Source organism: Manis pentadactyla, chromosome 4 (assembly GCF_030020395.1).
Source record: "Manis pentadactyla isolate mManPen7 chromosome 4, mManPen7.hap1, whole genome shotgun sequence".
In the NCBI taxonomy this organism is placed as follows: Eukaryota; Metazoa; Chordata; class Mammalia; order Pholidota; family Manidae; genus Manis; species Manis pentadactyla.
Window position 1 is genome coordinate 23,222,443 of NC_080022.1, and position 14,383 is coordinate 23,236,825.

Sequence of the window (14,383 nt, forward strand, 5' to 3'; positions counted from 1 at the left end):
AATACAGAAATAAAACAATCTCTGGAAGGACTTCAAAGCAGAATGGATGAGATGCAAGAGGCCATTAATGGACTAGAAAACAGAGAACAGGAAGGCAGAGAAGCTGATGCAGAGAGAGATAAAAGGATCTCCAAGAATGAAAGAATATTAAGAGAACTGTGTGACCAATCGAAACGGAACAATATCCGCATTATAGGGGTACCAGAAGAAGAAGAGAGAGAAAAAGGGATAGAAAGTGTCTTTGAAGAAAAAATTGCTGAAAACTTCCCCAAACTAGGGGAGGAAATGGCCTCTCAGACCACAGAAGTACACAGAATTCCCATGACAAGGGATCCAAGGAGGGCAACACCAAGACACATAATAATTAAAATGGCAAAGATCAAAGACAAGGACAGAGTATTAAAGGCAGCCAGAGAGAAAAAAAAAGGTCACCTACAAAGGAAAACCCATCAGGCTATCATCAGACTTCTCAACAGAAACCTTACAGTCCAGAAGAGAATGGCATGATATACTTAATGCAATGAAACAGAAGGACCTCGAACCAAGAATACTGTATCCAGCACGATTATCATTTAAATATGAAGGAGGGATTAAACAATTCCCAGACAAGCAAAAGTTGAGGGAATTTGCCTCCCACAAACCACCTCTACAGGACATCTTACAGAGACTGCTCTAGATGGGAGCACTCCTAGAAAGAGCACAGAACAAAACACCCAACATATGAAGAAGGGAGGAGGAGGAATAAGAAGGGAGAGAAATAAAGAATCATCACACTGTGTTTATAATAGCTCAACGAGCGAGTTAAGTTAGACAGTAACAGTAAAGAAGCTAACCCTGAACGTTTGGTAACCACAAACTTAAAGCCTGCAATGACAATAAGTACATACCTTTCAATAATCACCGTAAATGTAAATGGACTGAATGCACCAATCAAAAGACACAGAGTAATAGAATGGATAAAAAAGCAAGACCCATCCATATGCTGCTTACAAGAGACTCACCTCAAACCCAAAGACATGCACAGACTAAAAGTCAAGGGATGGAAAAAGATATTTCATGCAAACAACAAGGAGAAAAAAGCAGGTGTTGCAATACTAGTATCAGACAAAATAGACTTCAAAATAAAGAAAGTAACAAAAGATAAAGAAGGACATTACATAATGATAAAGGGCTCAGTCCAACAAGAGGATATAACCATTATAAATATATATGCACCCAATACAGGAGCACCAACATATGTGAAACAAATACTAACAGAATTAAAGGAGTAAATAGAATGCAATGCATTCATTTTGGGAGACTTCAACACACCACTCACTCCAAAGGACAGATCCACCAGACAGAAAATAAGTAAGGACACAGAGGCACTGAACAACACACTAGAACAGATGGACCTAATAGACATCTATAGAACTCTACATCCAAAAGCAACAGGACACACATTCTTCTCAAGTTCACACGGAACATTCTCCAGAATAGACCACATACTAGGCCACAAAAAGAGCCTCAGTAAATTCCAAAAGATTGAAATCCTACCAACCAACTTTTCAGACCACAAAGGCATAAAACTAGAAATAAATCCTACAAAGAAAGCAAAAAGGCCCACAAACACATGGGGGCTTAACAACATGCTCCTAAATAATCAATGGATCAATGACCAAATTAAAATGGAGATCCAGCAATATATGGAAACAAATGACAACAACACTAAGCCCCAACTACTGTGGGATACAGCAAAAGCAGTCTTAAGAGGAAAGTATATAGCAATCCAGGCACACTTGAACAATGAAGAAAAATCCCAAATGAATGGTCTAATGTCACAATTACCAAAATTGGAAAAAGAACAAATGAGGCCTAAGGTCAGCAGAAGGAGGGACATAATAAAGATCAGAGAAGAAATAAATAAAATTGAGAAGAATAAAACAATAGCAAAAACCAATGAAACCAAGAGCTGGTTCTTCGAGAAAATAAACAAAATAGATAAGCCTCTAGCCAGACTTATTAAGAGGGAAAGAGAGTCAACACACATCAACAGAATCAGAAACGAGAAAGGAAAAATCACGACGGACCCCACAGAAATACAAAGAATTATTAGAGACTACTATGAAAACCTATATGCTAACAAGCTGGGAAACCTAGGAGAAATGGACAACTTCCTAGAAAAATACAACCTTCCAAGACTGACCAAGGAAGAAACAGAAAATCTAAACAGACCAATTACCAACAACGAAATTGAAGCGGTAATCCAAAAACTACCAAAGAACAAAACCCCCGGAGCCAGATGGATTTACCTTGGAATTTTATCAGACATACAGAGAAGACATAATACCCATTCTCTTTAAAGTTTTCCAAAAAATAGAAGAGGAGGGAATACTCCCAAATTCATTCTATGAAGCCAACATCACCCTAATACCAAAACCAGGCAAAGACACCACCAAAAAACAAAACTACAGACCAATATCCCTGATGAACGTAGATGCAAAAATACTCAACAAAATATTAGCAAACCGAATTCAAAAATACATTAGAAGGATCATACATACACCATGACCAAGTGGAATTCATCCCAGGGATGCAAGGATGGTACAACATTAAAAAATCCATCAACATCATCCACCACATCAACAAAAAGAAAGACAAAAACCACATGATCATCTCCATAGATGCTGAAAAAGCATTCGATAAAATTCAACATCCATTCATGATAAAAACTCTCAACAAAATGGGTATAGAGGGCAAGTACCTCAATATAATAAAGGCCATATATCATAAACCCACAGCCAACATCATACTGAACAGCGAGAAGCTGAAAGCTTTTCCTCTGCGATCGGGAACAAGACAAGGATGCCCACTCTCCCCACTGTTATTCAACATAGTACTGGAGGTCCTAGCCACGGCAAATAGACAAAACAAAGAAATACAAGGAATCCAGATTGGTAAAGAAGAAGTTAAACTGTCACTATTTGCAGATGACATGATATTGTACATAAAAAACCCTAAAGACTCTACTCCGAAACTACTAGAGCTAATATCGGAATTCAGCAAAGTTGCAGGATACAAAATTAACACACAGAAATCTGTGGCTTTCATATACACTAACAGTAAACTAATAGAGAAATCGGGAAGACAATTCCATTCACAATAGCATCAAAAAGAATAAAATACCTAGGAATAAACCTAACCAAAGAAGTGAAAGACCTATACTCTGAAAACTATAAGACACTCTTAAGAGAAATTAAAGAGGTCACTAACAAATGGAAACTCATCCCATGCTCCTGGCTAGGAAGAATTAATATCATCAAAATGGCCATCCTGCCCAAAGCAATATACAGATTATATGCAATCCCTATCAAATTACCAACAGCATTCTTCAATGAACTGGAACAAATAGTTCAAAAATTCATATGGAAACACCAAAGACCCCAAATAGCCAAAGCAATACTGAGAAGGAAGAATAAAGCAGGGGGGGAATCTCATTCCCCAACTTCAAGCACTACTACAAAGCCACAGTAATCAAGACAATTTGGTACTGGCACAAGAACAGAGTCACAGACCAATGGAACAGAACAGAGACTCCAAACATTAACCCAATCATATATGGTCACCTCATATTCGATAAAGGGGCCATGGACATACAATGGGGAAATGACAGTCTCTTCAACAGATGGTGCTGGCAAAACTGGACAGCTACATGTAAGAGAATGAAACTGGATCACTGTCTAACCCCATACACAAACGTAAATTCGAAATGGATCAAAGACTTGAATGTAAGTCACGAAACCTAATAAACTCTTAGAAAACAACATAGGCAAAAATCTCATGGACATAAACATGAGTGACCTCTTCTTGAACTTATCTCCCCGGGCAAGGGAAACAAAAGCAAAAATGAACAAATGGGATTATATCAAGCTGAAAAGCTTCTGTACAGCAAAGGACACCATCAATAGAACAAAATATGGGAGAATATATTCATAAATGACAGATCCGACAAAGGGTTGACATCCTAAATATATAAAGAGCTCACACACCTCAACAAACAAAAAGCAAATAATCCATTTAAAAAATGGGCAGAGGAGCTGAATAAACAGTTCTCTAAAGAAGAAATTCAGATGGCCAACAGACACATGAAAAGATGCTCCACATCGCTTGTCATCAGAGAAATGCAAATTAAAACCACAATGAGATATCATCTCACACCAGTAAGGATGGCTACCATCCAAAAGACAAACAACAACAAATGTTGGTGAGGTTGTGGAGAAAGGGGAACCCTCCTACACTGCTGGTGGGAATGTAAATTAGTTGAACCATTGTGGAAAGCAGTATGGAGGTTCCTCAAAATGCTCAAAATAGAAATACCATTTGACCCAGGAATTCCTCTTCTAGGAATTTACCCTAAGAATGCAGCACTCCAGTTTGAAAAAGACAGATGCACCCCTATGTTTATCACTGCACTATTTACAATAGCCAAGATATGGAAGCAACCTAATGTCCATCAGTAGATGAATGGATAAAGAAGATGTGGTACATATACACAATGGAATATTACTCAGCTATAAGAAAAAAACAGAACCTACCATTTGCAACAACATGGATGGAGCTAGAGGGTATTATGCTCAGTGAAATAAGCCAGGCGGAGAAAGACAAGTACCAAATGATTTCACTCATATGTGGAGTATAAGAACAAAAGAAAACTGAAGGAACAAAACAGCAGCAGAAGCACAGAACCCAAGAATGGACTAACAGTTACCAAAGGGAAAGGGACTGGGGAGGACAGGTGGGAAGGGAGGGATAAGGGTGGGAAAAAAGAAAGGGGGCATTACGATTAACATGTATAGTGCATGGGGAGCACGGGGAGGGCTGTGCAACACAGAGAAGACACGTAGTGATTTTAGAGCATCTTACTATGTTGATGGACAGTGACTGTGAATGGGTATGTGGGGGGGACTTGGTGAGGGGGGGAGCCTAGTGAACATAATGTTCTTCATGTAATTGTAGATTAATGATACCAAAATTTTTTTTAAAAGTAATAAAGTATATCTGCTTAGAGTTTTTAAATAGCACAATCTGGGGATTATAGGAAAATTGTTAATAATGAAGAAGCATCTCAGGAAATGAGGAGTGGGTGGATGTAGGACGGAGCATTTGTGCGTAGGCAGGACATGAAACCATTAAGGTAAGAACCAGATCTTTTGGAGATTCACATACCTTCCTCTTTATCTTACTGACATAGGAAATGTAATTCATTAGAGATGGATGCTTTAGGCATAGGGGAGAGCCTAAAGGCTTAAATTAATCCACTACAAACCATAAAAAAGGATTATAGATCTAGTTAATAATAGTATCAATAATTGTGAAAACAATACTTTTCAACTGAGAAATATAACACATACTTAAGCGAAATAAAATAAATACAACATATGTCTTGCTCAGGGTTATAAAAAATTTATTTGTATTATTAAACATGCACGTGCATGTGTGTGTATTTATGTATGGGAGAAATGGGAGGGAGAGATTGAGAGAAAGTGGAAGTAAGATTTTACTTTTTAAAAAAGTACTACCTATGCCAACAAATTTGACAGCGTAGATGAAATCGGCAAATTCCTAGAAAGTCACAAATTAACAAAACTGACTCAAAAAGAAATGGAAAATCTGAATCTATAAGACATAAAAAATTGAACTAGTAACTAAAAAGTTCCCAAAAGTCAATATCCAGCAGGACGGCTTCACTGTTGACAAACTCCCCCAGAAAATAGAGAGGGGGTAGCACATTTCCCAACCTACGTTATCAGGTCAGTATCACCAGGTTCAACAAATCAAACAAAGACATTACAAGAAAGGAAAATGACAGATACCTTTCTGAATATAGATGCAAAAATATTTAACAAAAATTTTAACAAGCCAAACCCAACGTGATCAAGTGGAGTTTATCCCTGGAATGCAAGGTTGGATTAACACCCCCTACCCCCGCAAAAAACAATGAATGTAACATAATCATAGAACAATAATGTACATATTGTTATATACCTACTATACACATATTCATAGAATAAAGAATAAAACCACATGATATTAATAAACAAAGAAAGTATATAACAAAATCCAAAACACTTTTTTGACAAACTTGCAAATTTGGAATAAAAAGGAACTTAACCTGATACAGGGAGTCTATGAAAAGCCTACAGAGATCACATTTAAAAGAGGAACACTTTATCTTCAAGATCAGGAACAGGGAGGGCAAGGATATGTGTTCTCCTCTCTTCTACTTAATACAGTACTGTTAAGTTCCAGTTTTAGCCAGTGCAATCAGGCTAGAAAAATAAAAGGCAACCAGACTGGAAAACTGTCTTTATTTGCAGGTGATATGATCTGACAGAGAGAATCCTAAGAAATCCATCCAAAACTATTAGGTAAGTACAAGAATTCTGCAGAATACACAAAAAAATTGTTTTTCTACAAACAAGCAATAATCCAAAAACAAAACTAGAAAATAGTTTGCATTCACGATAGCTAAAAAAAAAAAAAAAGTTAAATATGTAGGAAAAAATTTAACAAAGGAGTGTAAGGTCTATTCTATGAAATTTTTAAAACTTTGGTGGGGAAAATGGTGCATGCAAAAAATAAACCATCCTTCCTAATTACAACCCTTAAATAGAATTCATGCCTCATATCGAATTTACCGAGTATCATAATTCTTCCAAGTGGTAAAGACACCTCAAGACAAATGCTGGGCATAGAAGCCACAGGGCATAAATATGCAAAGAAGTAAAAAGCTAACTTTTTCAAACAATAAGGCTTCTCTCTCACTTACCAACTTCACATTTCCCTGTATGGCCCCGGAAGATGACTGGTTAGCCAGAGACGGGTAAGATTCCTCAAGGGAGGAACAACCTAAGACAGGCACAGTCGCAGGGGGGCCATCAGGTGAGAAACTGGGGATCAACAGAGGTGAGGCTTAGAACCTCACCCGCCCTGTTCTGAGAGAAATCTTCTGCATATGTGGATGTTTTATTGCCCTTGTCTAGCTCGAATTAACACATAGTCTACAGGCACACACCTGATCATCTACATTTGCTCTCTTACAACACTAAACTATGTTTTCTACCTTTATCTTGTATCTACCTACCACTTCAGCATTTTATTAAAAATAATAATAATAAAGAGAGAAATGTGGTATCCACATATAAATCAAGTATTAAAATCAAATGAGTATTCATATTTGAACTGACTGTTTATAGTTCATAATGCATGAGCAAAACCGAAAGCTTCTGTGATGACTGCCCTTGTAATGTTCACCATGTAACTTATTCACTATGTAAGAATTTGTTCTCCATGTAAGAACTTGTTTGTTATGCTTCAGAAGACTGGAGACTGACGAAAATTAGGCTTGGGGTGGATTAATAATGATTGTGCACTTAGCATTGACCCCCCTATACAGAATTTTATTGTTGTTAACAACCATTTGATCAATAAATATGAGAGATGCCCTCTCAAAAAAAAAAAAAAAAAAGAAAAGAAAATATATATATATATATACACACACACTTCCAATTGTAAAATAAATAAGTAACCGGGATGTAATGTATAGCATAAGGAATATAGTCAAAATATTGTAACAACTTGGTATGGTGATAGCTGGTACCTAGAATTATCATGTATATAAATGTTGAATCACTGTGTTGTACACCTGAAACTAATGTAATACTGTGTGTCAACTACCCTTCAATAAAAAATAATTATCTAAAAAAAAAAAAAAATGAACCATCACCTCAGATGATACACAAAGTTAATTTAACTCAGAATGGATCACAGACTTAAATCTAAGAGCTAAAACAATAAAACTTTTAGAACAAAATACAGGAGAAAATCTTTAAGAACAGAGCAAAGATTTCCATACCAGAAAGCAGGATAAACCAAACATCATCAAAATTAAGAACTATTGCACTTCAAAAGATGCCACTTAAAAAAGGATAAGCAAATAACCAGAAGAAAATATATGCAAAACATACCTGATGAAGGACTTGTATCCAGAATACATGAAAAAAAACCTTACGACTCAAAATAAGACAAATAACCCAAAAAAATGGGCAAAAATATGAGCAGACAAGTCACAAAAGATATACAAATGGTTAATAAACACATGACATGATGCTCAACATCATTAGTCATTAGGGAAATGGAAATTGAAACAAGAATGACATACCATTTCATACCCATTAGAATAGCTATATTAAGACAAGGAAGAACAAATATTAGTGAGGATGTAGAGAAATTATAGTCCTCATACACTGCTGGTGGGAATGTAAAATGGTGTACCAACTTGAAAAAGTTGGGCAGTTCCTCAAAAAGTTTAACATAAAATAACGTATAATTCAGCAATTCTACTACTGAAGAAATTAAAATGTGCCACAGAAAAGACTTGCATGCAAATGTTCACAGCAGCATTATTTCTAATAGTCAAAAACAGTAACCAACAAACTTCTTTCAACTGTGAGTGGTTAGACAAAATGTGTTAAATATACATAAAATGGAAGACAATTCAGCAATAAAATGGGACAAACTACTGACACATATTACATCATGGATGAAATCTCAAAAACATGAGAAAGAAAAAATCCACACAAAAGAGATCACATACTGTATGGTTCCATTTATATGAAATGTTCAGAAAAGGCAAATTTTGAGAAAACAGAAATTACATCAGTGGTTGATTGGGGCTAAGGGTGTGAATGAGGATTAATTATAACTGGTCATGTTTGGGGTATAAAAATATTCCAATATTTAATATTAGATAATATATCTGGGATAATAAGAGATAAGCTGAAATGTGTGTTCCAAAACTTACTTGTGTGGATTATGAAAGTCATTACATCATGCTGAGTTTAAGTTTCCCTTTAGAGAATAGTTATTTGAGTATTTAACACAATGAATGAATACAATGAACAAATGCGTAGTATAATTGTTAGTGACCCAGGAGTTGATGGTGTGGCAGTAATGAAGTAGTATTAATAGTAGAAGCTATATCAGGTGTGGCCCAGTATGCATTTGGCAAAAAAATGTTAAGCTTCTTGCACCAAAATGTTAAGGATTTATATGGACACTGTTAGAAACAAATTACCACACCTCTATTTTCTCTAAAACTAAAGCAAACAAGAACCCTTTTCTCAAGGAAACTAACTAAGCTGAGACAAAGTTCTACCTATCAAGATACAAAGTTCCTCAGGAGTGACAGGTATGATTTGCATAGTACATGTACCAATGGAAATCCAATGCAAATACATACAATTCAATTGCTTAAACGAGGCAAATCTTTTTTAAAAGGGAAGGTACGTTAACAAACTAAGCAGACAGTAAGAACCATTAAAATAGGAAATAACTCACACCAATGGTTATTTCCTACTACACAGGGGAAACATGAATTATGAAGTATTTCATTAAATTACTGGTATATTGGAAAGAGGAAAGGCACCATGCATGCAAATAATGTTTCCAGCTCCATTTTCAAACACCAAGAGCCACAGCATTTAGTCAGAGGTTGACAAGCTACAGTCCACAGGACAAATCTGGCCTGCCACCTGTTTTTATAAATAAAGTTTTATCGGAAGAAGGTGCACATTCATTTATGGTTTGTCAGTGGACTACTTTCCCACTTCAACAGAAAAGCTGAATATTCACTGTGGAGACCATCTGACCTACGAGTCTAAAATATTTGCTATCTGGCTCTTTACAAAGAATGTTTGCAGATTTAGTTTGTTTAGTGCTTGGTATGAGCCTGACACAGTTTAAATGTTTAAACCAAGAAATTTAAAGGTAAGATTTCTGGATCTGATAATGCATTGGATTAAAGATATACTGGGCACATCATGTGACAGCATATATACTGACATTGCAATACTCTGGAGCCAAAAAGGGCTGACTCTGTATCTTTCAGATATATGAAGATCTAGGCAAGATATTTAAGTCAGTTTTCTCATTTCTTTATCATGGGCATTATACCTATACCTTCCAGAGTTGTATGTACAGCACCCAAAAATAGCAGTTGGTAATAAATGCTTAAAATATGTTAGTTCCTTCCACCTACATTCTAAACTGGGAGTTTTATATACCCTCATAATTTTGCAATAACTTCAAAGCCAGGCAACCTGTCAGTAGCAAACACTATTGTATTGTGCAATGTACATCATTCCCTTATCTATCCAATACAGATTTTACCAATCTGGAATATCTACAACTTTTCTATAGTAATGTCCATATATAACCTGAGATGATGAGTTCTACAACTATAGTTCTTACCATGTGAAATTTCAGGATACACACATATACAAATATGTATATGTTTTGCCTTAAAACTCATCTCTCAAACTCAAAGATAGCACTCTTTGTTCTAGAATAGTAACTATATTATCCTATCCACTTCACAACTTTTTCTGATTTTTATCTTTCCAAATTAGTCCTCATTTCTGAGTCTATGAAGCCACTTTTAATCTTGCTGGTTAAAAACTGAAAAAATTCTACATAAACTATAAATGTCAGAATGTGTCAATGTAGGTTCCTCGGATGCAACAAAGGGTATTACTCTGGTGAGGAATACTGATAATCGGGAAAGAGATACATGTGTGGGGCAGAGGGTACAGGGGAAATCTCTGTACTTTCCTCTCAATTTTGCTATGAACCTAAAACTATTCCTAACAAAAAAAGTCTTAATCTTAAAAACAGTAATAATAATAATAAGAGGATTAAAAAAGAAAGCAAGAAGGAAAAACAGAATCTTGTAGACAAAGCAGCCATACATGATGACTTTTCCTGGGACCGTCCTAATGTAGGCCTGTCATCACAGAGTAGTTATTAACAGCACCCCCACTTACTCTCAAGTGTCCTGGGTAGCATAACAAATTACATGGTCACTTTGCTTCAATGCCTCAACTTTCCCCATTTAAAAAACCTATCAGTACTTCAAAATCCAAACTCAATAAATAACTGGGGAAAGGGAGTATGCACCATCTCTTAAATCTTGAACGATTTAGAAATTTGCTACCCAAAGTGTTAATACAAGTTTCTCTTCATTTTTACAATACTTAGAATCCTCTTTTCCCTCATTTTCTAGGATCTAGATAGTAACATTAAAAAAATACCATACATACAACCTAAACATAGAACTGGGAAATACATGTCTATACTTTTTCACATACTATGATACTTTAATAATGTATACACAAAGTATTTTTTAGGAATCTAGCAAAATTTTTAAAATAAAATGCTTTATGTGAAAAATTGGGATATTAAATGTATACATGGTGGGGGGGGTCTGAAAAATAAGGCAAAATATTAATTGGGGTGATATGTCAGTGGTGATACTAAGTGAACATACATTCTTTTTCTCTATGTCAGTGTTCCCCAGATTTACTTAAAATGCATCTGTACTGTGTTTATAATAAAAGACTCACATATGTAGCCAAAGAAAAAGATGTTCATACTAAAGCTGAAGTGCATATATAGGGGATGCACCCAAACTTTAATAAATTCAAAACTGCTATGCTATCTAGGTACAGCCTAAATAATATGAGGTACTTAAGGAAGGCATAAAATACCCAGGAAACTTTTAGGATAAAGGGACTGTCCTTTGCTTATGCAAAGTACTTCTAATGTCATCAGTGGCAAGATTCTAGAGTTCAAGGTGGTGGTAGAGTAATGGTTCTTACCCAGGTTTAAGCTTGAAGAGGATCCATGTGAAGAGAGGGAAGGAGGTGGTGTCTGTGAATGTCCTGGTCCCTGACTAGGGAGAGGCATGCCCACGGGTCCAGGAGAGGAGGAAAAGCTAAGGCCGTTATAAAAACTGTGTCCAATGGGGGTCAAGCTGCTCGATGTCCTCTTATAAAGGTCACTGCTGCCAGTCAGGGAGTCACGGCGGGAGCCACTGCCAGTGTTGGAGTTTGCAACTAAAATGGAATTAAAACAATGCAGATAAGAACAGGCCTGTTCTTCGAAGAACAAGCCTAGTGACCTGTTCCTAACACTTTGATCCAGACTCCTTACCACCGCAAATTTATCAGCAGAGACAGCTAACTGTTCATGTGGCAATTCTAGGGGCAGATAAAGTAATAAAGAGGACATGGCTCACGTTAACATGAAACTTTTGTTCAAACCATCACACTTTTGCTAATTTACCTTCCTTCTGTGTCACACATTATGGGGTGGGGGTGGATTAAAAAGCTCTGATGGCCACATAAGCTATGGAAAAGGTGAAAGAAAATGGGCTAGAAAGAATGCCTTTCATCAACCCAAAAGTTGTAATAGAAAAATGGAGTACAGAAAAAAAGATTTGTAAATGGGGTATCACCCCACCCGCTACACAAGACGGATTCAATCAAGAGTTATTACTAACCCCCAATTCCAATTTAAGATATTTTCTCTCAAACATGCCCTTCTGTTTTCAAATCACATTGTTTTACAAACACTGCAATTATCCCATGTTTACCTTACTACTTTCCTGCTTATTTCTCCCATCAAAACATAAAGTATCTTGATCTAATTTCTTTGCTTTCACGTTTCTATGATTATCCACCTTAATTCTTCTCAAAAGACTGAAGAAAATGACTAAGGACTGCAGATTATGGAGTTCATTCCCCTGAGGTCCTTGATAAGTCAGTCCTCCTCCTGCAGTTTTTAACATCCACATTTCTGTACTTCCCTCTACATTCTTCCCAAAATCTGCAAAAATCTCCCTGGTTTTTTAATCCCTGAAACAAATCGACTATGTGAGTATAAATAAGTAGCAACATGAATATAGAACTGAAGTAGGCCCCAACTGTATAACTTCATTTTAATATTAATAGTCCATCATCTCAAAGATATGTGGGTGGCTGAATTCCCATGGGGTTCAGCCCAGATCTGCCTGGGGTATCTGCCCAGGGTTCCATGACTTATCAGTGTTCCATAAAGATTGTAAAAATAATTAAAAACAGTTTAACAGCACATCAGTCTGATTTCTACCTGCTGTTCCAAACCCTCCAAGAGCTGATCCCAGGGTGGCGCCGAGAGAACTGCTACTTCCAAATCCCAAGGATGTGCTGGCAGGCTGGGCAGAGCCCTGGGAGAAGAGGGAGCTGCTCTGCGAATTGCTGCTCAGAGAGTTGTTGCCATAGAAAGAGCTGGATGCCAGGCTGTTATTGGGCTGCTGCTGGGGCTGGGGCTGAGGCTGCTGGGTTCCTAAAGGGCGAAATGGTCCATTTGTTGTTCCAGCAAGACCACCGGCTGCTCCATTTGCTGAAGCTGCGGCCGCTGCAACAGCTATGAAGAAGAAAGCAAACCATTTGGCTATGAAAGGGATTGGCCACATTTCCGAACTACGTTGTTATCCTTTTGAAAACCTTTTAATGCAGCCCTATCTTTTCAGAGCAGACACAAACCTTGCAAAGAACTATACAAATCTCTTTCATTCCTTCATCTGAAGCTTCTACTTTCTATTGCTATTTTCAATTTGAAGTTAAAATACCACTGGAGTCAAATTCACTATGTTGGTAGCTTTGAAGAATCTCTTGTTTAAAACAGGTACAGATATCAAATGTACCCATTTTAAATATAACTACTTCGTAAAATCTCAGATTGTACAAATATCTATATTAAGGACATCTTCCCAGAACCACTGCCAACCACATACTAAGGCTTCAAAATTCCTAAGATACTTAAGCATACTGCTCTCTTCTAGATGTTCTCACCACTATTCCTAATTGAAAGAGGAAAAAAATACATATATGTATATATAGACATACATGTTTATACACACATACATACAGCTTAAAATAAAAACCTATTCCTGCCCCCACGAAAATTTATTGTACTGTACTTCTCACCATCCCCTTCCACTACCTCCATCCCTGCACCCAACGCACCAAAATAACACACACGCCAAAAAAAACACATTATGTTAAAACAATGACATGGGTTTCTGTGTAATTAGCCTTGGACTTCGGCTAACAGTGCCATTCTGTGTGAGTAATCCAACTTTCTATGTTCACAGTGGAGCAGGTCTTTGCTGCTAACCAGCTGGTACATGTTGTCAACAGAATCAGAATCTATCAAGGTCACTTGCTGCTTCTGATTCTCTCTCTGAAGTATCACAAGGTAGAATTGCTATACTGAGATTTGTCATATAAAGTTTACTTGAACATATTTTTAGGAATACCATCCACCACCCCTTTTACATCTCTGACATGAGTCCATTAAATATAAGCTCACCTGCTTGTGCGGCTGAGGAACTAATGATGACTGGGGCAGGAGCTACCAGTCGAACAGGAGCTCCAAGACCATTTCTTGCTCCAGCATTCACGACAAGAGCACCAGTTTGGTCATAGTAAGCAGCAGGAGCCAAAACTGGATAACCTGAGAA

General features: G+C 36.9%; 1 protein-coding gene across 15 annotated transcripts in view; it reads right to left on the reverse strand.

Moving 5' to 3' along the window:
- Window positions 1–14,383, reverse strand: part of PUM1 (pumilio RNA binding family member 1) — a 142,851-nt gene that overhangs the window by 29,198 nt on the left and 99,270 nt on the right. For 11 of the 15 annotated variants that reach the window (XM_036885137.2, XM_057499921.1, XM_036885150.2 and 8 more), the window contains 3 exons: window positions 14,233–14,376; window positions 12,988–13,284; window positions 11,697–11,933 (listed from right to left, as the gene is read on the reverse strand). In XM_036885137.2, coding sequence (XP_036741032.2) covers window positions 11,697–11,933; window positions 12,988–13,284; window positions 14,233–14,376 — 678 coding nt within the window. The remainder of the gene's footprint in view (window positions 1–11,696; window positions 11,934–12,987; window positions 13,285–14,232; window positions 14,377–14,383) is intronic. The other 4 variants (XM_036885147.2, XM_036885146.2, XM_036885145.2 and 1 more) reach the window with 2 other exon arrangements.